The sequence below is a fragment of the Eptesicus fuscus genome, chromosome 6, assembly GCF_027574615.1.
Source record: "Eptesicus fuscus isolate TK198812 chromosome 6, DD_ASM_mEF_20220401, whole genome shotgun sequence".
Taxonomy (NCBI): Eukaryota; Metazoa; Chordata; class Mammalia; order Chiroptera; family Vespertilionidae; genus Eptesicus; species Eptesicus fuscus.
Genome location: NC_072478.1, coordinates 78,787,175 through 78,815,088, shown reverse-complemented (window position 1 = coordinate 78,815,088; position 27,914 = coordinate 78,787,175). Strand labels below are relative to the sequence as shown.

Below are 27,914 nucleotides of genomic sequence, written 5' to 3'. Positions count from 1 at the left end.
TATTAAGGGGCACTGGAAGATGTTTCAGCTGGGGAAACAATAAGCACATTGAATCTCGCATCAATTTTTCAAGTCAGGACTGGTATTTACGGTTCTTGAGCTGAGGGAAATAGGTGTGTGTTAGTGGCTAATTCAACTTGATATAAATGGCCCTAACTGGTTTGGCTCAGTGGATAGAGCATTGGCCTGCGGACTGAAGGGTCCCGGGTTCGATTCCGGTCAGGGACATGTACCTTGGTTGTGGGCACATCGCCAGTGGGGAATGTGCAGGAGGCAGCTGATTGATGTTTCTGGCTCTCTATCCCTCTCCCTTCCTCTCTGTAAAAAATCAATAAAATATATATTTAAAAAAATAAATGAAGCAATGGGAGTTGGAGGACTTAGGATCAATCCTTGAAAAACTAATCAGGTGAAGTTGAATGGCAAAGGAGAAAGAGATGGGGTTGGGGTAGAGGAGGGTAAGCAAAAAAAAAAAAAAAATTGGCAAAAGAGAGGAGGCGCAGAAATTGTGCTGCCTTGACAGCCAAAATACCTTTTATTTGATTTTAGAGAGAGAAAAAACAAACACATCTATCCACTGCTCCACCCATTGGTTGATTCCTACAGGTGCTCTGATCAGAATCCACCTGCACTCCAACAAACTGAACTACCTGTCCAAATTTCAAATGATGGATTAGGAAACAGAAGCATGGCAAAAATGACTTAATAACACATTCAAGAGTGGGCGCCCATTGTACAGGAACACAGCCTATTTATTTAGCCCCTCCTCCAGTTCCTCATTGGCTGAGTACTATTTGGTCACCTATTTCCTAATAGGTCACCTAAGTCTTGCTGTCTCCCATTGGGTTATTTAAAAAAAGGGGGGAGGGTTCTTTTCTAGTAGTCTCCACCTTCCTTTGTCTAGGGCAGTGATGGGCAACCTTTTGAGCTTGGTGTGTCAAACTTCGCCAAAAAACTGAGCATAACTCGGGTAGTGTGTCACTTTGAGGAAAAAACATTATTTCGCAAATGTTTCATCCTCAGGAGCAGCAAATGTTTCATCCTTGGCTAAGGTGGCCGCGTGTCATCAGAAATGGCTACGCGTGTCAGTGCTGACACGCGTGTCATAGGTTCGCCATCACTGGTCTAGGGGAATCTTCCTAGGACAGATGCTATCAGTCAAGTGCACAGCTCTCACACCCTCTTCCCAACCCCATCTTGTTTGCTCTGGGGAAATTCAGTAACCACCTGGCCACATGCTATTTCTTTTCTATGATGATGAATCATAGAGTCATGCTTCCTACACTGAGTATATGGGAAGCAGGAAGATTAAAACTACCCAAAGCAGAAAAGGTTGGCTATTGAGGGAGGTTTCTAGTTTCACTATGGGAAATTTTGAGCACAATTATGTTGACAGGAAGGGTATCTTTGGTACGGATTGGTTTAAAAAACAGAAGAGGAGGGATAATTCATAACAAATGCTCATATAAGAATGGGATTGGAAGGAGACATGCCTCTACTGTAACAGGAAATATGAAAAGGATGGTGCTGAGTTTTCACTAGGGAATTGTTAGGTTTTGGCCAGTGATGTGGACTGTGAAAAAATTCTTAACTAAAATAAGAGATGCAGACAGGAAGTTTATTTTACTTTCCAAGAGAGGAAAAGGGCCAAGTATTAGTAGTAAATACAGGACAGGAAAGATAGGGTGGCTTCTGTTTTTAAAGTGCAAGCAATTGAAGTTGCTAAGTGACAAGAGAAGCAGATTTGTGTTGAAATTGAGCGGACACCAGGTTGTCTTGAAAAGTTAGTTTGTTTGCTTTCCATGAGACAGTCCAACAGATGTCCCAGGGAGGTGTCTTATCAATATTTCTCTCAAGCCTATAAAACATGCTTAGAGCAAGTTATGAAGAGGTTTGTTTGAAGGGGTGGTGGGGAAGGGAAATTTATATTAACTAGAGACTCCTTGGTGTGAATTATCCTTGAGTTGCTAAAACAGCAGGGAGGGGGATGCAAGAATGTAGCCTTGAAAGTTGCTTATCTTTAAATATATATATATTTACCGTACTTTCCAGCGTATAAGACCACTGGGCGTGTAAGATTTTCCTGGGTTAAAAAGTCGTTTTATACGCTGGGAAATACGGTATATTGGACTATATTGATGGGATTAGATATATTGGACTACCGTATTTTCCGGTGTATAAAACAACTTTTTAACCCAGGAAAATCTTATATGCCCAGTCGTCTTATACGCCGGAAAATACGGTAATTGATTTCAGGGGAACAGAGGGAAATATAGAAACATCAATGAGAATCATTGATTAGCTGCCTCCTGCACCCTGGGGATTGAGCCCACAACCTGGGTATCTGCCCTGACTGGGAATCAAACTGTGATCTCCTGGTTCATAGGTCAATGCTCAATCACTGAGCCATGCTGGGCAAGAATAGAGAAGCTGTTTGAATCAGAGGAGCCAACAATCTTAGGGTTTAATTACCAGGTGCTTCTAAATTGTGGAAGGCCACACAGCAAAGAAAGGCCTTATTTTTTTCCTTAAAAGAATTTTGGTCAGCCCTAGCCGGTTTGGATCAGTGGATAGAGCATTGGCCTGAGAACTGAAAGGTCCCAGGTTCGATTCCGGTCAAGGGCACATGCCCAGGTTGTGGACTCGATCCCCAGTGAGGAACTTACAGGAGGCAGCTGATCCACCATGATTCTCTCATCATGGATGTTTCTCTCTCTCCCTCTCTGAAATCAATAAAAATATACTTAAAAAAATTATAGTCAGGTGACTAAAATTTTCCATCATTATCTGTTGAGAGGTCGAATTGTACCTGGGGAAATTTTAAGTAACTACTGTAGATTGGAACTACAACCCCACATCTCCATGATTTATTACAGGATTTGTAAGGCACTTCAAGGTTCCTCTGAGTAAACGATGTTTAAGCCCACACTACATAGCTTTGGAATGAAATTTTGGGGCTCCTAATTCTCCAGAGAATCTTGGGTCTTACACTCAAAACAAGATATGCTTTTTACTGAACCTCTGACTCCAATTTATCTTGCCTAAGACTTCCTTTTATGTTGTCCCCAGTTATTTGATGGCACAAGCTCTGCTCCTCCAGACAGAAACATGCATTTACTCATGCTTTTGTGTAAGGTTGTAATGCCATCTGGTGATTCTAATAAGAAAAGTCAAACTTTTTCAATTGAGTAATTATTTATTGAGGATCTGCTTAGTAGCTCATCAGCCAATATACATTGAAAGCCAAATACAAGATTTCAGTCATCAAATGTCTATTTCATGAAGGGCACTGTATAAGAGCAGGGACAAAATGATGGATACGACAAATTGCCAGATTGTGAGTAGCGATGGATCAGATCAAGAGCTCTACTCATGTCTGTGTTACTAGAGTGGATGTGCTGTGTGCATCAGGGATGGTAATGATGGTACAAAGCAAGAATGCCTACTGAGACTAACGGAACTAACTGAAAAGTGTGGTACAGCTATATTATATAAGCCTTTACATTTTTAAAAATTGATTTTACAGAGAGAGGAAGAAACATTGATGTGGTTCCACTTATTTATGTATTCATTGGTTGACTCATGTATGTGCCCTGACCGGAGATTGAACTACAACTTTGACATATCTGGAAGACACTCTAGTTAACCCAGCTGCCTGGCAAGGGTTTATTATCTGAGCCTTTAAATAACAGGATAATCGCTTCAAGATCAAGTGTAGTAACAGCATAGAGTATGGATTCAAGTTCATAATGAAGACTGGCTGCAGTTTTGAGCACAGGAGGCACTGAGGACTTTTTTGACACCACACAATCACTAAGTAGCTGAGAATGCATTGTAATTATAATTTTGAGGGTTAAGTGCCATTATTCCGGTTTTACATAAGAAATTAAGGTCAGGAAGCTAAATAGTGACAAAGCCAAGATTTGAACCCAGTTCTATATAAATCTAAACCTAGCTTTTGAGCATATGTATTGCTGCCTTCAGCAGAGCTGTGGTCTCAGAATCATCTGGAAGTCCACCATCTAATTATTTTAAATCAGATTTAATACCCTGGAACCAGGCCATTTTTATACTTTGGGTTATTTAAAAACATAAAACTGTTAACCAGTGGTTCTTTTAGCAGTGGCATGGTGGTGGAGGTGAAGGGGCTCAAAAAGTAGTTTTTGAAATAGGTAATATTAAAAATATATATGTATTTTGAATACATATAATAAAATTCAAAGAACACAAGTCAAGTTTTCCCCAATCTCTATTTCCCTTTATTAAGGCAACCTCTATCAACCATTTCTTGTGTACTAGATATACCGGTTAATAATGGCAGATTTTGTAAAAGAAAACATGATAATCTCAAGAGAACCATCAAAAGTGCTTCATTCAAAGCAATGTCCATTGCCAGCTACACATTTTCCCCATCTTTCAAGTAATTGTGGATACCGTCCCAATAGAACTTTTCTAATTTTTAGGCAAACCATTCAGAGACCAAATTTTCCACTTCTTCGTATGTTTTGAAGTGCTGCTCAAAAAGTGCGCGTGCCATCGATTAGAAAAAGTGGTCATCTGAAGGTGCAAAGTCTGGCAAATACAGCAGGTGGGTTAATACTTCCCAGGCAAGATCTTTTAACATGTCTTTAACTGATTTTGAAGTGTGTGATGTTGTGTCATCATGAAGCAAAATTACTTTGCTGTCTTCTGGAACACTCTGGTCATTTCATGATCAAACCATGGTTCAAATTTATTATTTGTTGTCAGTAGTGATCAGTATTAACAGTTTCATCTGGTTTTAGAAGCTCATAATACACCACCTTCCTAATCCCACCAAACACAGAGCATTGTCTTCTCTCCAAAGTGATTTGGCCTTGCAGTCGATGTTGATCGTTGACCTGGATCAACCAATGATTTTGTGCATTTTGGATTCTCAAAATAAATCCACTTTTCATCACCAGTCACAATTCGATGCAAAAGACTTTCTTTCGTGCCGTTGAAGCAACATTTTACTGATGACTTTTGGTTTTCCATTTGTCTTTAGTTCAGTTGATGTGGCACCTATTTTCCTTCCTTTAAAATCTTCCCATTGCTTGTAAATGATCGGAAATTGTTTGCTGAGCAACATTGAATATTTCTACAGGTTGTTTTTGAGTTTGACACACATCTTCATCCAATGCTTGTAATTGTTGGTCTTCAAACTTTTTCGGTTGACCTGGACATTCTTTGTCTTTCACATTGAAATCATCACTTTTAAAGCGTTTAAACCAGCTTTATAAGTATCTTGAGATGGAGCATGTTCATCATAAGCTTCCCTAAGTATCCAGCAGCACTTTTCTTCAAAATAATGTAATGAATTATAACTTCCCGCAAATGCTCATTTTTTGGCATAAAATTCGACATTTTTAAGTGTAAAAATATCTGATGTTAACACCTTTAGCAAATTTGACATATGAAGTTTTGAAGCTTGTTGACAATACAACAAAATAGCATACATATCAAATAGCATATATATCAACATTTGTGTAACTCCATCTATTGAAAAAAATCCGCATTATTAACCAGTACACACAGTATTCTAAGGATTTTCTATAAAACAAACACTTTGAATGTGTGTGCACATAATATGAATTAAAAATAGACACAAGCCTGACAGGGGTGGCTAAGTCCTGGAGCATTAATCTATGAACCAGGAGGTTCCATTTACCCTTCAGAGGACATGCCTGAGTTGTGGGCTCGATCCCGTGTGGGGCGTGTAGGAGGCAGCCGATTTGATGACTCATCATTGATGTTTCTCTCTCCCTTCCTCCCTGAAATCAATAAAAATATATTTAAAAGAAAAAGGCCACAAATTCTACTCTTCTCATGGAATAGTGGAATAAATTTTCCCTTTCCCTGAAGCTGGAAGGTCCCCATAACTGGCTTTGACCAACAGAATACAGAAGTGACAACCCATTTGGAACCCAGTTGCCATGTTGTGAGAATCTCAACCAATATGAAAAGGCCCCACATCAAAAGAACCAAGGTACTTCAGTGTACAGCTCTGGCTGAACTTCCAGGTACCAGCCAAGGCTAACTGCCAAGCAAACTGGAACCTCCAGATGGCTGTATCCCTACCCAAGCTCATGTGGAACACAACCACCTAATAGAACCCAATAACCCACATGATTTTAAAATATCTATTTTTATTGACTTTTAAGAGACAAAGGAGAGGGAGAAACATCGACTGTCTGCCTCTTGCACACTCTCCAACACCTTTCCCTGCATGGGACAAGCCCAACCAAGCCACACCAGCAGAGGCTCAACCCATAGAATTTTAATACTTGTTTGCACTAGTTTTAAGGTGGTTTTGTTGCAGTGATACACTAAATGAAGATTAAAGATCATACAATGTTCTTGCTTTACTTCTTTGGTTTTATTTCAATAAGGCTTTCAAGTATTCCATTATATGGATGGTACAAAATTTAACCAATGTTCTTTCAATTGACAATTTAGGTATTTTCCAATTTTCCACTATTCAAAGCAGCAACAGAAAAAATTTATGTTCATATTACTCAAAACTTGTAAAACTATGTGGTTTAAAATAAACCCCATTTTCTAGAGCTATTCCATTGTTCAATAGCTATAAGCTGCACTCCCTTTTTCAATCTTACTATTTACATTTAGCTAGTGGATAGCTAGCACATTTTTGCCATTGCAAATTTTTGTTATATAGTGCTGTTCTAGAGCAGGCAAAATTTTTGTAGAGGGACAAATAAAATTGCAAGAATGGGCCTTTTTTCCCTTGGCTGCCGGCACCGCCTTCACTCTGGCCGGAGCTGCCTTCCTGCCTTCCCACACAGCCCAGAGGCCCCAAGTGGCTGGGTTGGTGCGGGATACCATGGCAACAACGCAAGCCTCCTGCCCTGCCCATGGCCACTCCTGACCAGACCATGGCACTGTCCAGGACACCAGGTATTTTCTCACCCTGGACCACCTTCCCTCCCACAGATTTGGATGACCAGTGGCCTGCTTGCTCCTGAACCCTTTGGGAAGATTCCCCTCCCTCCTGTCTTTCGGGTTCACTTCTGAATGTGACTGTAATGCAAGTAACCCTCCATCTTTATTAGGTTAATTTACACTCACTCCTGATTGGCTGGTGGGTGTCGTGAAGTTATGGTCAATTAGCATGTTTCTCTTTTATTAGTGTAGATTTTGCTTTTCTTAGAAGGCAAGCTAATACACAATTGTATTTAAAAAACCTGCTTATTTTTCTTACAATTTGTTTCAGGATCTATTCTGGACGTATGTTACATTCATTGATATTCATGTGCCAATACCACCCCATTTTATTCTTCTTGCAGTTTTCACATGGAGTAGGGCTAGTTTTCCTTTAACTCATTTTCCACAATATTAGTTTTCCAAATGCATGTCAGAATCAACTTGACTAGTTCCAAAAATATGTTAGTTTTATTCAGCTTTTAAATAACTTAGTTTTCTCTGGGAGAATTATTATGCTAAGATTTCTTGGGCATGGTATAGCTTACCATTTAAAATCTCATTTGTCATTATTTTGATGTTTTATTCATATGTCACTTATACATGTCTCCATACTATTCCAAGTTTCATTTTCCTCTCAGTTTATCTTCAAACTGCTTACTTGCTAGTTGAACGAACTATTTCTAGTTTACACTCATACATTTAGGAAAATTCACCAGCTACAAGGGATTTTTACCATTCCCCCCACTTACACATTTGTTTTCTTGTCTTTGAACAAAGCTTTTTTTTTCAATAGGAACACTTCTAGAATTTCCCTATTAATCATTACAGGCTTTTGGGGGAAGATAGGCTAGAAATCTTTAATCTTAGCAACTTTAGCAAATGCCCTATTAGCATTATAGGGAGATCATGTAATTTTTTAGATTAATTGCAAATATCCACAATGTATTCTTAAATAATCTAGAAATGACTTGTGTTATATTCCATAATGGTTTGTTTGTAATGTGTACCTATTAAAGTTTTTTATCCCTTAATCTGGCAGGAATATATGTGAAATTACAAAGGGAACCCAACTTCACTATCCTCTTAAATACTAATAAGTCCTTAAGAATAAAGTAGATAGGGACTCCTTTTAAAGGTTAAAGGGTATGTCTGTATATGTTCTGTGTATGTTAAGAGCAAAAGGAATTGTCCTCAAGGTGCAGCAAGAGTGGCTAAGATGCTAATGTCCTGAAAAACGGTCTTTGGCATTTGTAATAGGTGTAAAGACTCTAGAAGACAGACATTTCAGTAGACACTGAAAGATGCTAGTCTGAATGAGTTGATGACAACAAAGACAAGTAGATATTTATGAGAGTTAGTTGTCAAGACTTGGGAGCACTATACCTGAAAGCTCCAAGCCAACTGCCATCTTTGGAGAATCACTGAACACATTAGTTCCTGGATCCACTAGCTGTGTTACCTTGTGGGGCTGTTGAGAAGATTAAAAGATGTACAGAATGAGGTTATTAGCAGTTCTGGAACATAGTCAATGTACAGTAAATATTGTCAATATTCTATGTTGCCACATATCCTGAAGAATATTTACATAAAATATCCTAAAATGACAAGCATAGTTTCAAAGATTATTCATTTTTATAAAGTCCCAGAGTAAACATGTTAAAATTATCCATTTAAATCTGGTTCGAAGTTTTATCTTGGCATCTCCTTGTCAGTTATAACTTATACACTAGCAATCTCATTACTCTTACTTGGGTGTTATTGAAAAACAGGACATTCCTATGGCCTTACTCTAAGGTACATTATAACACATATCTATTAATATTACCAGCTGAGGCTCTTTAGTTAGCTGTCAGTAGAACCAAGGCTGCTTAGTTATATGGGAGTGAGATAAACCTTTAGAAGATGGTGAATGCCTTTTCAAAGGACTCTTACATGGCATCTTACTCTAGCTGTGGTAAAATGGTACAATGACACATATAATGGGTGTTCAGTCAGGCAAAGGGGCTTCCCTGCAGAAGTGCAATCTGAGCTAAGATCTCAAAGTGGACAAAGTAGAGAAGGAAAATAGAACCAGAAAGAGAAACAGTATGGGCAGAGAGAGACCTAGTCACAAAAGGCTTATCAAAGACTAAGAAATCAGTGTGACCAGAAGGGAATCTGAAGGTGGTAGATGAGGTGAGAAAGTTATGGGCTAGATTTGACAGGCCATGTTAAGTAGGGACAGTGTCTTGTTCACCACTTATCCCCACTATCTAGCATAGGATTCAGTTGATAAAAGGGTAGGAGTTAAACGACCAGTCTTCTGACAAGATGAATAATTATAGGTTGTCTCTCCCTCAATCTCACCCATGTAGCTATCATACAAAGATGAGGGGGTTTAGGGATCTGAGAAATGTAATATGAAGAGTCCCTTGAAGAAAACAGATTATGATTGGGTGCTACAGGGGCAAGAAATGGAAGGCCAGTGTAGAAAAGGATAGAATGCCATGGGAGTAGTAGTATAGGCTGGGACAGAACTTTTCTCTTCTGTCCTTTCATTCTCCTGTTCATTGCCTCATGTCCAACCCATCACTGCCTGGAACGGCCAGCATATTACAACATTAGTTAACCCCTTTGAGCTCTCCTCTAGAGAATCACAACTGAAGAGGACAAAAAGTTCCATCTGACACATTGGTGAAGCCATGATTCTAACTCAAACAGTTTCTTGAGGCCATCTCCATTCTCCTTTAACTCATTAGGATACTAAGGCCTGGGCTTAGCCCTCCCTTTGACCAGCAGCTGATTAAAAAAATTTCCCATCCTCTACTGTGAGCTCTTAGGGTAAAAACAATCAGTTACTTGGGGTCTACAGCATCCACTATAAAAGGCAATAAGCTCTCTTCTAGATGAAAGAGAATAAAACAACGACAATGGGACAAAATGCACTGCATATTAAAAAATGGAATGATATAGAATATAGGGAGCAATGAACTATGGATCCTGGTATACATATATGTTTCATAGTTCTACCATGAGCAGCCAGATCTTAGTTCCTTAATACTATTAAATAATAAAGGAACCAGGGCCCATTAAATAAATGGTTGACTCTGGGATTGAGATAGTAACTATATAAGATGAGCCTGGAGCATTTTATAGTGCCATAAACTGAGAAGTCCTTACAAAATAACAATAACCCCGCAATGATGGGGCATATTGATGTGACACAGGAGGGAACTGAAAGAGTTCCCAATGGTCAAAGCTGGAACAATCTGAACAAAATAAAATATTATTGGATTTTCCCCAAGTATACAGTAAATATCCATGAGTCCATAGTGATATAAATAAGTTGAATAAATGGAGGAAAAAAGACCAGTTTCTTTCTGAAAAATTCCAAGGGGAGCAAAACTCCCCTCTCCTTAAGTATAGGCTGCACACGGTGATTTTCATGGCAGAGTGCAGTATTGGATAGAGAGGAATTTTACAATGGACAAAACTGGCAAACAAGACCCAAGCCAGGTGATCAAGGCTAAGATCAACAGTAATAAATCACCCCATGGCCAGTGTGGCTTGGTTGGTTAAGTGTCGTCCAATGCATCAAGAGGTCTCCGATTCAATTCCCAGTCAGGGCACATGCCTGGGTTGCAGGCTCAAGGCAGCCATTGAGCCTCTCTCTCTCTCAAAAAATCAATACAAATATACTAAAATCATTTTTCTAGATAGTAATAAATCATACTGAAATTATGTATTCTTGATTATGTGATGAGAATGGCACTTTACCTCTGTGGTCTTCTTCTCAAAATCCCTTAACTCCAACCTAATCATGAGAAAAACTCAACCCTAACTGAAGGACTTTTTACAAAATACCTGACTCAAAACTCAGGGTCATAAACACACACACACACACACACACACACACACACACAAACAAGAAAAGTCTAAGAAGCTGTCACAGCAAAGAGGTGCCTACAGAGACATGATGACTAATTGTATTTTCAATGGGATCCTGAAACAGAGAAAGGACACTAGATGAAAACTAAGGATATCAGAATAAAGTATGGACTTTAGTTAATAATGTATCCATTAGTCCATTGTGACAAATGTACTATACTATTGTAAAATAGTAAATATTAGGGGAAACTGGATTTAGGGTAGATGGGAATTCTTTATACTATCATCACATTTCTATAACTAATCTAAAATAAAATAAATGTCAAGGTCCATTTTACCACCACCTTCTCAGGTAATAAAGCAGTATAGAACATTCTCATACCCCAAAGGCCCTTTACTGGAGAACTGGGAGGGGCAAAGTAAGAATATCTTTAAACCAGCCCTTAAGATATTCAATGGACAAATATATGACCCACCAAGTTGGTTCATTAAAATAGCAATAAAGAGAAAGATATTTTTAAGCACACATTCTAAGTATTATAGTTGATTTGTTAATTCAGTGAAATTGTTTCCCAAGAGAATATTGACAGGCCCACTAACTAGAAGCTATTTTTAAAGCCCCAATTAAGCAGCAAGATTAACAGGAGTCACTGTCACTTTTTAAAGTTCTTAATTAATTGCTCTTATAAGGTTTTCTCCTTTGTGTAAATGCCCCGGCATCAAGCCTCCTTTTAGTGTCCCTTTGGAGCCTATAGAATTTATTCCTCTGAAATTTTGTTTTCCTGATTACTTGGGGTCCCCTACTCATCCTGCTGTAGTTTTTCCTTTTAATCTATATATATAAAAGCCTAAGCTGTTCGACTGTCCAACAAGTAGCTATGACACACACTGACCACCAGGGGGCAGACGCTCAATGCAGGAGCTGCTGAGCTGCCATTACTTGGCAGCTGCAGTTCTCAAGTGATGCACCCGGAACCAGAGAGGAGGGAGCCTGATTCAGGGTCACCAGAGAACCATCCTCTCTCAATCTGGGACCCCTCAGGGGATGTTGGAGAGCCAGTTTCAGCCTGATCTCCGCAGGCCAGACAGAGGGACCCCACTGGTGCACGAATCCATGCACCAGGCCTCTAATATGATATATTAAACTTGAAACTTGAGCAGGGCAACAAAGAGGGGCTCTTGTCTTTACTAACTGCTACCTATGGCAGGAGGTGGCTGCTTGGATACTTACAGACCAGTAAACCTGCCAGTCCAATTTCAGTTTCCACTGCAGCATGGGAAAAAGATGATAGGGAAAGAGAAGGAATGAATAAAATACTACTTTGAAATGTTTTACTTCATCTTAGGCTCACCAGGAAATAAAGAAAATCAAATCAACAAGGAGTAATAGGTGACTAACTTCACTTATCAAGTAGGAAATCCAATAAAATTATCTTAATGTGCATGATTAAGTCATTGAAACCTCTTAGGTATTAAATAGAAGCACAAATACCAAGTAAATTATCCCTTTTCAAGTAGCAACACAGGGGCCTCTCTTTGCACCTGGGTAGTGTTACCATGGTCAGGACAATCTGTATGCTCAGAGGAACTGAGATCCCATATTTTAAACCCTGGCTATTCATGATCTATAAATATTTCCCCTTTCCGTAGAAGCCATTTCTTCCCTTTTCTTCGGTTATTCTTCACTGGAGAACATTTTTTTCCATTAATTTTAGAGAGCATGTAAGGGAGGGAGGAACAGAAGAGAGGAGAGAGAAACATTGATGTGAGAGAGCCTCCCCTATGAGTTCTAACTGGTGCAGGGAATCTGCAACCCAGGTATGTGCCCTCGACTGGAATCGAACCTGAGACCCTTCCGGTCGAGGGCAGGAGCCCTAACCATGAACCATGCCGGCCAGGGATCTTCTTTTTATAATCCTCACCCAAGGACATGCTTAGAGATGGGGGGATGGGGTGGGGGGAAGAGGACTATTAAACCGTTGCCTTCCTTACGTGCCTTCCCCCGCATAACCAAGTTATGTACCTGATCAGGAATTGAGCCAGCAAACTTTCGGTCCATGGGATGATGTTCCAACTAAGCCACTCCGGCCAGGCGATGCCATTTCTATTTCACTATCTAGGACTGAGGCTGTGATCTGGCTCTGCTGGAATTCAAGACTGCTTGCTGTTCTTCTTAGGACCTCTTCCTTAGGTATCCATTAAAAGAGGAGAATTATTAAAGTCACCTCAGTCCTCTAAAAGATGAAGGCTGTATGGTAAAGGTTTGCTGTAATGCAAAAGTATTAACAATATGGAACTTTTCATACGTTGGTACTAACCCTGACCCTGTCAAGTCTCAAGGCCTGAATTTCATTCTCTAGAACAGGGGTTAGTAAACTATAACTTGCAGGCCAATTCTGGCCTACCATCTGTTTAAATATGCTTTTATTGGTTTTTAGAGAGGGAGAAACAGCCATTGGTTGCCTCCCACATGTACCCTGACACGGGGATCAAACCAGCAACCTGGGTATTATTCCCTGACCAGGAATCGAACCAGTGACCAATTGAGCTACACTGGTCAGGGCCTGCCACCTATATTTCAAAGACCTTCGAGGTTAAAATGGTTGGGGGGAAATTTTTTGTTGCAACACTAAAAACGTTATGAAATTCTCATTTCAGTGCGCATGAAGTTTTATTGGAACATAGTAATGCTCACTTGTTGCTATGTTGTCTATGGCTGCTTTTACACAACTGCAGAGTTGAATAGTTGCAACAGAGATTATGTGGTGTACAAGCCTAAAATATTATCCTGACCTTTACAGGAAGTTACCTCCTCTAGAACATTGCATAATAAAAACTTTTTGCATTGGTGGAATTATTCTGAACTGTCAATGGTAGTATCTCCAGTGATGGCGAACCTATGACACACGGGTCAGCACTGACACGCGTAGCCATTTTTGATGACATGCAGCCACTAAGACAGCCGCATGCCGAGGATGAAACATTTGCGAAATAATGTTTTTTCCTCAAAGTGACAGACTACCCAAGTTATGCTCAGTTTTTTGGCGAAGTTTGACACACCAAGCTCAAAAGGTTGCCCATTACTGCACTAGATACTGACATGGAAAAACTGATTTTACTTAATCTTTTGTCAATTAAAATAGCCATTTGTATTGCATAGCAGAGCTCTAGAAAATGAGTTTAGTTTAGAGTTAGTTTTCTACCTGAAAAGAAAGTCACTTCTGTTTTTCGTTTGCTCTCACACGACCACCACTCTCAACACTTCTGACACCAGCTATGTGGGTTTTTCCCCAAACCAAGCAAATCTGGGTCACCAGCTGGGTTTCCTACAATTTAACTCAATTCTGACACTATCTACACCTAGAAACCATCAGGTATCACAGGTTAAGGGCATATTCCCCAAGACTGTGCCCCTCCCACCTCCAAATTATAAGTCCAGTTATTACAGGGCTTCTGACTAATAGGTGTTTCTGGTGACCACCCCCCACTAGAATTTCCTATCACCTGGGAAATTCTATGGGCTTTAGGAGCTCTGGTCAGGAACCAAAATTTTAAAAAGCTGAATATTAAACACAAGATGCTCTTAGTGCTCTTATCACTTAGGAAATTACAAATGTTTTAAGAGCTCTGGGGCAGGAACCAGGGGCAGAGACCAACATATATTTATCTTTCTATTATTTCATTACCACCCATCTGAGCTGAAGCAAGTTAATTAGGACCTACACGACAAAAGAATTACATACACATTTGAGGTTCCGATGGAGACAGGTTTCTCTAGTGAAGGCACCTAGAATTCAGAGAAAAGGAATGACAGGCTGTCCTTAGCAGGGGTCCTCTTCTAACAGAAAAAAATTGTTTAGCCCCGCTGGCATGTCTCAGTGGTTGAGCATCAAGCTATGAACCAGGAGGTCAGGGCACATGCCTGGGTTGCGGGCTCGATCCCCAGTATGGGGCATGCAGGAGGCAGCCCATCAATGATTCTCTCTCATCAGAGATGTTTCTATCTCTCTTCCTCTCTGAAATCAGTAAAAATATATTTTTAAAAAATTGTTTGCGCCGAGACCGGTTTGGCTCAGTGGATAGAGCGTCGGTCTGCGGACTGAAGGGTCCCAGGTTCGATTCCGGTCAAGGGCACGTACCACATCCCCAGTGGGGGGCGTGCAGGAGGCGGCTGGTCGATGTTTCTCTCTCATCGATGTTTCTAACTCTCTATCTCTCTCCCTTCCTCTCTGTAAAAAATCAATAAAATATATTAAAAAAAGAATTGTTTGCACCCAGACTAGGACCAACTCCACAGGAGGAGTTATTCCACTCTCAGAGGTGCAAAACACTGCCCAAAGGTACTCGGCCACAACACCAAAACAGTGCTTGGAGCCAGACCTCATGAAAGGCAGCGCTTGCTCTTCCAACAGTGTAACACCATCCAAGGCATCACAGTAGCCTGGGTAGCTGACAACCGCTGGATAATTCCCGAAACAGCTTTCTTATTTGTTTCAGATAACCAGGCACCCCAGGCAGAAGACATGGATACAAGTATCCCCATGAATTAAATGTTGACTGCAAAACAGGCCTGGAAGCACTGACTGAAGACCATGCTGCCAAATCCTTTAAATGAATAGGAAACAAGAATCCCTTTGCCATGCCTTCAGTCATTTTACCCAACCTTCAGAGAATTTCTGCCACGTGCCAGGCACTGTGCCTGGGATCTAGCAGTGTACAAGGTAAGATACAGTATCCTTGCCCTTCTGGAATGTACAATCTCCCTATAAATTCCTCAGATGGAATGATACAGATAATCTCAAAGATCCTACATGCCTTCATACCACAACTATCAAAATCCTACTCAGGCTGAATTTGTTGGGGACCTATATAGGTGCCTTTGCTTCCCAATGTTTTCTGACGGACACCAACTAACAAAAGGCCTGGCACATAGGCAATATTGGGATGAATAGGGACATTTACCTGAAAATTCCATACACAGACTGTCCACCTGCCACTAATTTCGTCTATTCAGGAGGGCCAGCGATGCCCTACTTTCAAGTCATCCTAGAAAGGAAAAAATTTCACTGTTCAACACCACAGATTAAAACAGCAGCTCCTACCTGGATGGAATTGGAGAACATTATGCTAAGTGAAATAAGCCAGTCAATGAAAGAAAAATACCACATGATCTCACTCATTTAGGGATAGTAAAGAACATTATAAAGTGGTGAACAAAAAGATAGATACAGAGACAGTAAAGCATCAAACAGACTTTCAAAGTACAGGGGGAAAGTTTGGGAAAGGTGGGGGAGTTATGAAATCAACCGAAGGACTTGTATGCATGCATATAAGCATAAACAATGGATGCAAAACTCTGGGGGGGGAGGGCATGTGTGGGTGTGGGGTGGGGGGGGTAATAGTAAGATATGTACACATATAATACCTCAATAAAAATATTTAAAAAAAAAAAAAAAAAAAAAAAAAACAGCAGCTCCTAAGGCTACACTTCTGTAGATGTAAATAGAATGTTACCTGCTATTTATAATTTACAATATTTTTTATATTCACATAAGTTATTTTATTTCCCATAATTTCCTTTTTCTTGCCTATGATTACCATTAAAACTAACCATTCCTCAAACCCTCTAAGTATCACTAGTTTTAAGACTCCATACGTAAAAGGCATATTCACAATGAACATCTGAAGTATTCAAACAAAGCATCCAGCTAAGAGAATCCTTTTAAGGGGAAGCCAATTGACAGAACAAACCTAGCTTTGATAAATAACCCCATCTCCCCAGCTCCTCCTATGGAAACTAGGAAGTCACTTTTCACAGAAGCAGCAACTAAGTCAGCTCTAATGGATAATCTCCTGCATTATCCTGAGTGAAAAGTGTTTGCCTAGAATTGAGAATGATCTCTTCTCAGGAAATTAGCATTCCAAAACAAAATCATTACCAAGGGGGCTCAAGATTTACTGTTCCAAAAAGGCAACAACTTTGTTCACCCCTGAAATAAGAAACCACAAATATTTGGTCAGCCTAAACCAGGAATTATTACAGTTGTAGCTAGGCCAAGTGTCTAGAGCCCCTCAATCAATTGCTATTTTTTATATTTTATTAATGAAGTAGAGAAGAATGCCCATAATTTTAAAGCAAATTCACATCAACATTTTCCTATAAGGCATTCTCATACAAAAGTACAGCTATGAAATCCCTCTATAGAGGGATCATCTTGACTAGCTTTGTATGGTGGGGGAGTGGGAGCCATGAACTTTTATTTCAGAGAAATTAGCAAAAATCCCATGGACTTCCTGCCTGTATAAGGCCCCCTGAGTACTTGGTAGCCTGACTTTTTCTCTATCTATACATCCCTTCATGGCTTGATTACCTTTTTCCTGTTTCCAATGTGTGATTCAAGAGACCTCATACCAGCCAAACCTGTTGGACCAGAACCACTCAGAAAGATCTGCATTTTTAGGTTTCTCCCTACAAAGTCATGCTCTTACAGATTGGATAAGCACATATGCTGGCATCCTGGTATAGTTAACAACCGAGTTGGCATGAACCAGGCCCAGAATGCCAACCAGCTATGGGCTGCTGTTCTTCCAGCAGTGTAACACTTGCCTAGGTATAAGGCAACCTAGGCAGCTGCCTACAGCTGGGGCCGAAGCTAGGTGAATGGAGTTGTACTCACCTGAAGCTGCATCTGTCCAAAGTCCACAACTGCAATCAAAGCACTCCAGGTTAGTCAGCCAATAGTTACTTAACACTTGTGTGGGATTCAAGACCCCAGGCCCCAAACCCCATAACTATGTGAGGCCTGAGCTACAGAAACAATAACAGGCAATAGAACAATTTTCCCTTGGTTAACGCTATTTTCACATGTTATTGTTACTTATGTCCCTCGCAGTTCAACAGGATCAAATCAATGGTCTGGTCAATAAGTATCAGGAAGCTTAACAGCCAATAAACAGCTCGTAAATAACTTAAAAGTCTCTACCTCAGTCTCATTTGCAAAATAGGAATGTTATTAATAGTACTCTGTATACAAGGTGGATGGGAGACTTAAGTGGAATATAAATTAAGCTCATAGGAAAATATCTGGTATAGAACAGGCACTCAATAAACACTTGCTGTTATCAGGAGTTACATTACAGGCAAGGAGATGATGGATACAAGTGAGGAGAAAGGAAAAGTTGCTCTGGGAGGGGAAATTGGAAGGCTAGTTAAAACTAGGTTGAGGAGGGCCTCGATTATGGGGTCTCTTTAAGAACTATAAAAGCAGTACCTCAGAAAAGTAATTGGTCGCAGTACTGGATGTGAAAGGAACTTGAGACAGGTTGACATTCCTGCCAAAGATTCTCGACTGTTGGTTGAAAACAACCAAAATGTTTGCAAGAATGCTAATAAACATTCCCACCCAACTCACCCTTATAACTTACCTTTTTTTATTTCAGGTTAGGGTATCTAAGACCATACCTTTTCCCAGCCATCACTAATTTCATTCCTAACCGCCTCCAAATGATTTAGAGGAAAAAGTAAACTACAGGGGGCTTGCTGTCTAGGTCTAAAAACGAATCCCTTTCAGGGCCTTGGGTTGACGGAACTACCGGAACTCCACCGGCCACGTGTTCCTCACAACCCTACCCAAGCCCCTGGCCCTCGTGCCTGGGCAGCGAGGATCTCCCCGACCAGCTCTATGTGACACTCCAGGGACAAGAGGGTTGGTAGGAAACAAGGGACGACCCTAGGGCCACGAACTCCCAGAGTCTTTTCAAGATGCCCTCCAAATCCGGGGTCAGGAGGAAACGAACCCGTTTCGTCTCGTGCCTTGAAAGAAGCCTCCCCACTGCTGCCTCCTGTCCCGGCAGGTAAACCTCCAAGACCTCCCCCCCAACTTGGCCCTTACTCACCGCGTGCGCGGAGCTCGGCCGGGACGCTCCAGTCCCCGCCGGGACCGCAGCGGAAAGGGAAGCCGGGAGCAGAGGAGAGCCCCGCCCCGGAGAGGCTCCTGGGCGGGGCCCCAGTGGGCGGGGCCCTGAAGTCCCGCCCAGGAAAGACCGAATTGGAAAAATGCGAATGCCGAGGCATAGATGAGCATACTCCTTATTGGAGTTAAACCCCAGAAGAGAAAGGGTAGGAATTGTAACAAGGACTGCATTTATTTGACTCATCCCTTTTGTTACTTATGGATTGAAGGGACGCTGGGTTTGGAGTTGCCAAAGAGAAAACCTGGTGTGTCCTGGTGCAGCCGTGTGTCCTGCCTACCCACGCTGAGCGACCCCGGGACGCAGGTTCTTACACGTAGGGCGCCTTTCGTTTCCTGCAGGCTCAACCCACGCTGATCCTCTTTCTGCCTTTCTCCAGCAGCGCTCTCACTCGGCTAATGGCTCGCCCACCCACAAAGGTCACCTTGGTTTTCAGGAGATTTTCGGGTAGATTATGCTTGTCACTCCTACAGCCTTAACCCTGCGGGACTGCATCCCTGGGGCCTGCAGTGGGATCCTTAGCCGAGCTGCAGCAGCTAAAGAACACTGGCTTTCTCTGCCAGACTTGCACCGTGGCACAATCAGCTAGAGAGGCCAGATTGCTCACCAAATTACAAGCATTTCTTTTGAACGTTAAAACTTCCTTCCCCATCTAGCTGAAGTCAGTATGATTCTATCCTGCTGAACAGCTGGTGAAGCTAGAGCCCAGAGAGGCAAGGGCTCAGCCGCAGTAAATCCTAAATCCATTCCCCAAATTCTGGAGCCCCTTTCTCGCTGTTCCGCCCCCTCCATCCCCTATTCTACAGGCTCTGCTGATCCAGGTGAGCCCTGGGAATCAGCCACTGCCCTTGGCATCTGCCAACATGTTTTATTATCTTTTCTCAGCTTTTTCATAATGAAAAAAAAAAAAAAATGCTTCCTGTGCACACAGACCTCTGCTGAGAAAGCCCAGAGCCCTAAATTGATTTTACAAGAGACCCTAGGCCAGAAGGCCAGAGAGCCACTAGAGAAGTGGCAAGCACAAATCCTCTCCAGTTTTGATGGGAGTTGGACACAGGCTGTGGTTGGAAAAAGACTTACATAAATACAGTAATTAAAAAAGTCACATGAGCTGTGCTGGCTTGGTAGGCTGGAGCTCTGCTTTGCAGTTAAATAGGAATGTGGCTGAAGACTGCTGCCATAATCACTGCCAGCATCCGGCTGTCACAGTGTGTTCATAAAGGAGGGTTACGAGAGCTATAAAACTGGGCAGATTGGGTGGGTAATTGTCCTTCAGAGCTCTGCTAAAGGAGAAATTATGTTGGCATCTCATATATTTTGCTTTCATTACTTCCAAACACACAAAATGGAGAAGGAAGAGCTATCCTGAGGATTCATGAAAAGGAAAGATGAGGTTTATGTGCATGTATGCATGTGTGCTTTAAAGAGACAGGAACTAATTGAAGCTAGGGAGAAATTAAGGCCTCAATTAGAGAGAAGGACCAATGACCTGGTGACAACTGGATTCACAGATTAGTCCATGTAGAAGGCAGGATTGTGTTGAGGGAAGGCCAGCCATTATGAGTAAGGCTGAGCTGTGGGTCATATTCTCATGTTATATTAAAAAGATGGATACCTTTTTTAGGAATAGGCCATTCAGTGTCCTTAGTGGAAAACCTAGATTATGATTTTTTCATTTCCTAGTTAAAAAAAAAATCTTTCTTACTCAACCCTTACACACACACACACACACACACACACACACACACACACACTAGAGGCCCGGTGCACAAAATTCGTGCATGAGGGTGTATGTTCCTCAGCCCAGCCTGCACCCTCTCCAATCTGGGACCCCTTGAGGGATGTCTGACTGCCCGTTTAGATATCCCTCTCACAATTCAGGACTGCTGGCTCCCAACTGCTCGCCTGCCTGCCTTCCTGATTGCCCCTAACCGCTTCTGCCTGCCAGCCTGATCACCCCCTAACCACTCCCCTGCCAGCCTGATTGCCCCTAACTGCCCTCCCCTGCAGGCCTGGTCACCCCTAACTGCCCTCCCCCACAGGCCTGGTCCCCCCCCGCAACTGCTCTCCCCTGTAGGCCTGGGTCCCCCCCAACTGCCCTTCCCTGCAGGCCCAGTCGCCCCCAACTTCCCTCCTCTGCCGGCCTGGTCACACCTAACTGACCTCCCCTGCAGGCTTGATTGCCCCCAACTGCCCTCCCTTGCAGGCCTGGTCCCTCCCAACTGCCCTCCTCTGCTGGCCATCTTGTGGCGGCCATCTTGTGTCCAAATGGGGGCAGCCATCTTTGACCACATGGGGGCAGCCATATTGTGTGTTGGAGTGGTGGTCAATTTGCATATTACTCTTTTATTAGATAGGATATGATACAGCCGGCAACACAAGTATGTACTCTTGACCAGAATCGAACCTGGGACCTTTCAGTCCACAGGCCGACACTCTATCCACGGAGCCAAACTGGCTAGGGCTCTTACTCAACCTTCTTAACCTCCATTCTTTTAATTCTGAATTCATTTTGGTGAGTTGATTTATATGGTCTTTTACCTGTAATATCAACTATTTTTCTACTTTTTTGCTTGTTTCTTATTCTTGAAGACAAAATTGTTACAAATAATAACAAAAAAGAAAAGGAGAAATTCCAGGAAAAAAATGCAACCAGATGAAAGGCAAATGATTAGGGTAGGCCCTTAGTTCTGAGTTTGACTTCGTAATGGAAAGGTTGGCCCCAAGGGACACTAGGTCCCCAACCTGCTTGCCTACTTTTCCCTTTCTCCTCCATTTTATCCTCTTCTTGCTTCCTTCCTTGATGCCTTTTGTTCTTTTTAAAAATATATTTATTTATTTATTTATTTATTTATTTATTTATTTATTTCAGAGGAAGGGAGAGGAAGAAAGAGATAGAAACATCAATGTTGAGAGAGAATCATTGATTGGCTGCCTCCTGCATGCCCCCCACTGGGGATTGAGCCCACAACCAGGGCATGTGCCCTGACTGGGAATTGAACTGTGAACTCCTGGTTCATAGGTTGATGCTCAACCACTGAGCCGCACCAGCTGGGCCCTTTTGTTCTTAAGACTGTCCTTTTCCTCTCCTTCTTGAACAGGAAGCACCAGTAGAGAAATATTTAATAACTAGTAGCCCATTTGCAGGAAGAATCCTGCAAGCGGCCGCTGCGGCCGCGTGCGCTGCTGCTGCCGCCGCTGTTGTGGCCGCTGTGCCTGCACCCGCGCGCTGCTGCCGCCCGCCCGGCTCCGGGCCCCCCCCCCCCCCCCGCCACCCTGCCCGGGCTTTCCCTCTGGCAGCCACCTTGCTTTCCACTTTTCCTCCCTCTTCCTTCTAAGTTGTCTTCAGTCTTCACTCCTCCCTCCCTCAGTGTATGCAAATTAACCGCCATCTTGGTTGGGTAATTTGCATACTCGCCCTGATTGGCTGTTGGGCGTGGCTTTGGTTGTTGGGCGTGGCTTGGGCATAGCGAAGGTGCGGTCAATTTGCATATTTGTCTATTATCAGGTAGGATCGTTCAGTCAGTCAATTAATCAACGATTTTTAAGTAAGCTTTTGTGTGGGTATCACAAACAGATGTAAAGGATAGATTGTGCATTTCCATACTTTCCCTCCTCATGATTGACTCTCTCATAAATATTTGGTTCAACATTTATAGTGTACCTACTGTGTAAAAGGTATATAAACCTGAAAGAGCTAGAGTCTCTTCATTCCCTCCAATGGTTGAAATTAAATTATTAATATAATGCCCTCCATATAAACCAGTGCAGCTCTTTACAAGATAGGCAATGTGGTACAAAGAATAGTTGCAGGGCATCCTGGGATTCTGAACTCCCTCTATAGCATTTAGGGAAACAACCTGGTGACATCAGCTAGAGCAAAACCAATTTCCAACCTTCTTGATGTTGAGCAAGTTCCAAGACTTGGCTTCCTCCTCACATGCCTCCAAACACCCCTTCATTTGGTTTCTAGACTCATTCTATTTCTATACCCCTCATTTTCTCACCACCCCTAACTCCACAATGTCCAAATTGGCCCTCCAATACTGAAACCATTTGCTGGAAATTCATTAGCTGAACACATGGGAAATTACAGAGGAGATTTCACTTGTCACTTAGGCTCAAATATAGAAAGTAATTTTAAAAGGACACTGGCGAGAGGCTATATTTATCTTGTTTGTTTGTGCTGAGTTGTATCTTACTGTCTTTCATTCTCTTTCTGGCTACCTCACTTCTTCCTTGCTTGTTTTTAAAATAAATATTCATCTTTTAACCTTTGTCTCAGGTTCTCTTATCTTGCTTTATTGACTCTGAGACACTAGGCACTCGGAGGGATACAGTAATGAATAAGACAGCCATGGTCCTTACCATGATGGAGATTACAGTCTGATGAGGCAGGTAAACATCAGGTAGAGTGAATTCAGATTTGATCACAGGAAAGCCTTAACAGAGTTGATTGCACCTTTCTGATGCTAATTTACCCTGCAGTAAATGGTCATGAAAAAATAGCCAGAATCTTAGCATGTTTGTGGGGTTAGGTAATAAACAAAATATATTCCAAGAATGCAAGGAAACTAAGACCCAGATTTCTGTGTGATACAAGCCTCCTGGGTAGGAAGAACATGGATTTGGGAGTTAGATGTGGATCTGATTCTGACGTCACCACTTACATATTAGCTGTTTGACTTTAGGCAAGTAACCTGAAGGGGAATGGAAACCTGACCTCCTGGTTTGTGGGTCAATGCTCAACCACGGAGTCACACCAGCTGGACCAGAATCTTTTTTTCTTAGAGTATCTGTTTGGACTGAGCTTAGGCAGGCATACCTTGAATTCAAGAACAAACCTGCCAACCTCTTCATGTCCCATTTAGCCTAGGGAATCTTTAGGAGAGGAATTGCTAAATTCTTTTTCTTTCCAAGCCAAGCATGCTCTGGGGAGATGAATGCTGCCAAGAAGGTCATTGCTCACAAGGAAAGGAAAAATGGCAGCTGCCATTTCAGGCACTTAATAAGTACACTAAATTGAGAACCTGCTGATATGTTTTACCTGGTTCCTTCTCCCTGATAAAGAAGAAATCTCTTCAATCAGAAGTTTTTTGAAAATGAGATGGAAGGCTGAGCTTCAACTGCAGAAAGTGGCAGAAGCAACATTCAAAGGAATAAGCCAGCTCAGCTAGCTCAGCCGTCAGCACCAGGATTCCTGAATTCCCAACCTCCTCTCCACCCCTAGGGAATTTCAGGTTGCCTTTGTTCTGTAGAGTTCTTTTCAAAGGGGATGAGTTTAGTTGTTCTTTATTCCTTCACCATCCTCTTTCTTTCTTTTTTAAGAACATTTTTAAAAAAATATATTTTTTATTGATTTTTAAAATACTAACCTCACTTTACCGATGAGTAAAACTGAGGCTCAGAGAGGTTACATGTCTGACTTATAGTAACACTAGTGTCCCTCAGCACAGCCTGCACCCTCTCCAATCTGGGACACCTCGGGGGATAACTGGCAGTCGAACATCCCTCTCACAATCCAGAACTGCTGGCTCCCAACTGCTCGCCTGCCTGCCTGATTGCCCCTTACTGCTTATGCCTGCCAGCCTGATCGTCCCTAACTGCTCCCCTGCTGGCTTGATTGCCCCTAACCACCTCTGCCTTGGCCCCACACCCGGGACCCAGGATTCCCTCCTCCAGCCGACCACAGGCTCCTGGGGTCCAGGCTTCCCTCCCTCTGGTCAGCCATAGGTGCCCGGGCCGGCTGCAGCCACAAGGGGATGGTGGGCAGGTGGCTTCGCCTGGGCTGCATCTGGTGCCCGGGACTGCGGGGTGGGCGGCTTCTCCGTCTACCAGGCTGCAGCCTCAGGTGCAGGGGCCCAGTTTCTCCGTCTCCCCCAGGATGTGGTGCAGGTGGCTTCTGCAGCCTGGGATCATGGGGCAGGCGGCTTCTTTGTCTCCCGGGCTGCAGCCAGCCTCAGGTGCTGGGGCCTGGTTTCTCTCTCTCCCCTAGGACATGGGGTGGGCGGCTTCTGCAGCTGGCTGCAGCCTGGGATCATGGGGCAGGCGGCTTATTGGTCTCCCTGGCCGCAGCCAACCTCAGGCACTGGCGCCCAACTTCTCTGACTCCCACAGGCCTGAAGCCACCGCCATCTTCGTCAGGTTAATTTTCATACACACTCCTGATTGGCTGGTGGGTGTATCGGAGGTACAGTCAATTTGCATCTTTCTCCTTTATTAGTGTAGATAGCTAGCCAGCAAGCAACAAAGCCAGGTCTTCTCATTATAACTCTAGTCTCTGCACTGCCTTGCTCTGCATTTAAATATAATATCTATGTGACATCATAATATGGCATGTGATATATGATATGGAATCTAGAAGACATACATACTATATTTGGTGAACTATGACATTCATTTTTCTCCACTTAGTAAATATGTATTACACATCTATGATGTGCTTATCATTATTCCAGGTGCTGGGGATAGGGCAGTGACAAAAATAGACAAAAACACAAATTATTGCCTTCATGGAGCTTATTACAGTCTAGTGGGGGATAGAGACATAAGATAATTATGTAAACTATATTTTATTATGTATGTTATATTATCATAAGGGCTAAGAATAAAAATAAAGTAGAGAAAAGGATAGGCAGATGTGGCAGTTGCAGTTTAAGGTGCAGGAGGATCAAGGAAAAGTACACTGAAAAGGCTACATGTGAATAAAGACCTGAAGGAGATAAGGGAGTGATCATGTAGAGGGGTAGCCGGGAGGGGAAGCAGCAGAGAGAAATGCAAATTCAAAGGTCCTGAGACAAGAGTGAGCCTAGGGTGATGCTAAGCTGGGGAGAGAATGGGATGGTAAAAGATGAGGTTAAAGAGACTGAGAGGACCTAGCCGGTTTGGCTCGGTGGATAGAGCATCAGCCTACGGACTGAAGGGTCCCGGGTTCGATTCCGGTCAAGGGCACATGCCTGGCTTGTGAGCTCGATCCCAGTAGGGGTTGTGCAGGTGGCAGCCAACCAGTGATTCTCTCTCTCATTGTGGATGTTTCTATCACTCTCTCCCTCTCCCTTCCTCTTTGAAATCAATAAAGATATATTAAAGAGAGAGAGAGACTGAGAGGTTGGGATCCAGATACTAGAACTCATAAGGAAATGAAGTGATATAATGCAGATGATATGCCATGATGTAATAATACCATGACAGTTTATTATGTTTTTTTCCATAACAAATTACCCCCAAACTTTAAACATTTATCTCACCCAGTTCCTGAGAGTCAGGAACTGGGAGCAGCTCAGCTGAGCTGACTCAGGGTCACTCAAGAGGTTGCAGTCAGGCTGTTGGTAGGACTTCAGTCATGTGAATGCTTGCCTGAGGCTCTGCCTCCGAGCTCATTCATGTGGCTGTTGACAGAGGGCATCACTGCCTTACCACGTGAGCCTCTCCAAAGGAGTTTCATGGCATGGCAACTGCCTTCCCTCAGAGCAAGTGATGTATGTGTGTGTGTGTGTGTGTGTGTGTGTGAGAGAGAGAGAGAGAGAGAGAGAGAGAGAGAGAGAGAGAGAGAGAGAGAGAAAGCCAGTGTCTTTTATAATCTAATCTTGGAAGTTACATACCATTACATCTGTCATATTCCATTGGTCACACAGATAAACCCTTGTACCATGTGGGAGGGGACCCTTTTTGTGAAAGAGAAGCATCCTGCCTAGTCTAAGAAAAATCATGACAGGGAACAGAGCATTTGTTCTGTCTCTGAGATCCACTACTGGTTCTGTCCAGAGATAAAGACATGGCTCTCCTGAAACCTAAGCAGGCCTCTTGCTCAAGTCAGGCAAGGCTCCCCCTTGGTTTTGCAACCAGAGTCAGCCAGTTTCCTAAGTTGAGCAGCAGATGGCATCACAGCCTCAGGAGCAAGCAGCTGAGGCTGCTGGCAAGAGCAGCAGCCCTGTTAGCAACTGAGGCTTGTGCTGGGCATCAGGGAGCTCCTGGGTGGTGGGAGCCTCCCCGGCTCCCAGCTCAGGGAAGTTTCTGCGCTGTGCTTGCAGATTGGGTATCTCAGAGAGCAGAGCCTGGAGCCCCCGTTAGGAAACAGATGACAAACACAGGGTCTTTTCTGTGATCTTTTCTGAGAAAGATGAAAATCAGAGGTTGCCGTACCCAGAGCAACTGTTTTTCCATCACTGCCTATCCTTTACTCACAAGGGTCTGATGGAGTATATCCTGGTTTGGAGGCTGGCAGGTCCCCTGCAGAAGCCTCCTGGGGTTACTAGATGGCACCAGAGACAATTTTTGGGATCAGAGGGCTCTGAACACCATCTGGGAAATCCCTCTTTTTTTTTTTCTTTTCCCCTCCAGTGACCCAGAAGAGGAGCTATACCCAGAGCTGTCTCCCAGCAACACAGGCAGGGTTCAGTCCTACAGACCTTCTATTTGTGCTGCAGTCTCCTTCCCTCTCCTTGTATTTCTGACTCCTGCTCTCTGTTCTACCTTTTCTCTCCTTCCTTTTTCCTCTGTCATCTATGTCCATTTATGTCTTTCCCTCTGTGGATCTCTCTTTCTCTGCCCCAGAGGAAAGAAGAAAACTAGTTACCACACTGCCTTGGCTGTAGCACCATTGCCTATCTTTAGGGACCCTGCCTTCCCACCCTTATTCCCTTCCTTCCTGCTGCTGCTTGATTGATGGTTAGTCCCAAGGAGACCTGGACAAAGGGAGGAGGTCTAGAGGTCACCGAGAAAATATGTTGGAGTCTGTGTTCCTTGCTTTGTAGCTCTGGAAAGGAAAGCCTGCAGGGGCTTCTCGGTATGAATTAGATTCACTGAATCTCCGGCTCACTAGTCACCCATCTTTGCCCCTAGAATGTGAGCTTGAAGGCAGGACCCTTTCTTCCTCATTCACTGCTGCATTTACAGTCTCTAGTACTCAATAAATATTTGTGTGTTTTTATTTTTATTTATTGATTTTCGAGAGAGACAGAGGAAGAGAGAGAAAGAGGGAGAGAGAAACATTGAGTTGTTGTTCCACTTATTTATGCTTTCATTGGTTGCTTCTTGTATGTGCCCTGACTGGAGATGGAATTAGCAACCTTGACATAGTGGGACGACTCTCTACCCAACAGAACTACCTGGAC

General features: G+C 42.8%; 1 protein-coding gene, 1 long non-coding RNA gene and 1 other non-coding gene across 10 annotated transcripts in view; 1 reads left to right on the top strand and 2 right to left on the bottom strand.

The window, feature by feature from the left end:
- Positions 1-18,783, bottom strand: part of MATR3 (matrin 3) — a 50,593-nt gene extending 31,810 nt beyond the window's left edge. Inside the window, exons 1-7 of one of the 8 annotated variants that reach the window (XM_054717910.1) lie at positions 18,727-18,783; positions 17,508-17,536; positions 17,202-17,251; positions 15,793-15,876; positions 14,574-14,617; positions 12,854-13,016; positions 8,347-8,431 (exon numbers count right to left, since the gene is read on the bottom strand). In XM_054717910.1, coding sequence (XP_054573885.1) covers positions 8,347-8,394 — 48 coding nt within the window. In that variant the 5' untranslated portion in view covers positions 8,395-8,431; positions 12,854-13,016; positions 14,574-14,617; ... (2 more) ...; positions 17,508-17,536; positions 18,727-18,783. Of the gene's footprint in view, positions 1-8,346; positions 8,432-12,061; positions 12,098-12,853; positions 13,017-14,573; positions 14,618-15,792; positions 15,877-17,201; positions 17,252-17,507; positions 17,537-18,101; positions 18,180-18,726 lie in introns of those variants that run through there. The other 7 variants (XM_054717911.1, XM_054717909.1, XM_054717908.1 and 4 more) reach the window with 7 other exon arrangements.
- Positions 1-27,914, top strand: part of LOC129149486 (uncharacterized) — a 53,652-nt gene that overhangs the window by 1,029 nt on the left and 24,709 nt on the right. The window contains exon 2 of the long non-coding RNA XR_008556387.1: positions 15,328-15,551. This is a non-coding gene — a long non-coding RNA (uncharacterized LOC129149486). The remainder of the gene's footprint in view (positions 1-15,327; positions 15,552-27,914) is intronic.
- Positions 15,094-15,294, bottom strand: LOC114233522 (small nucleolar RNA SNORA74). Its single transcript, XR_003619666.1, has one exon. It is a non-coding gene; the product is annotated as a small nucleolar RNA SNORA74 (small nucleolar RNA).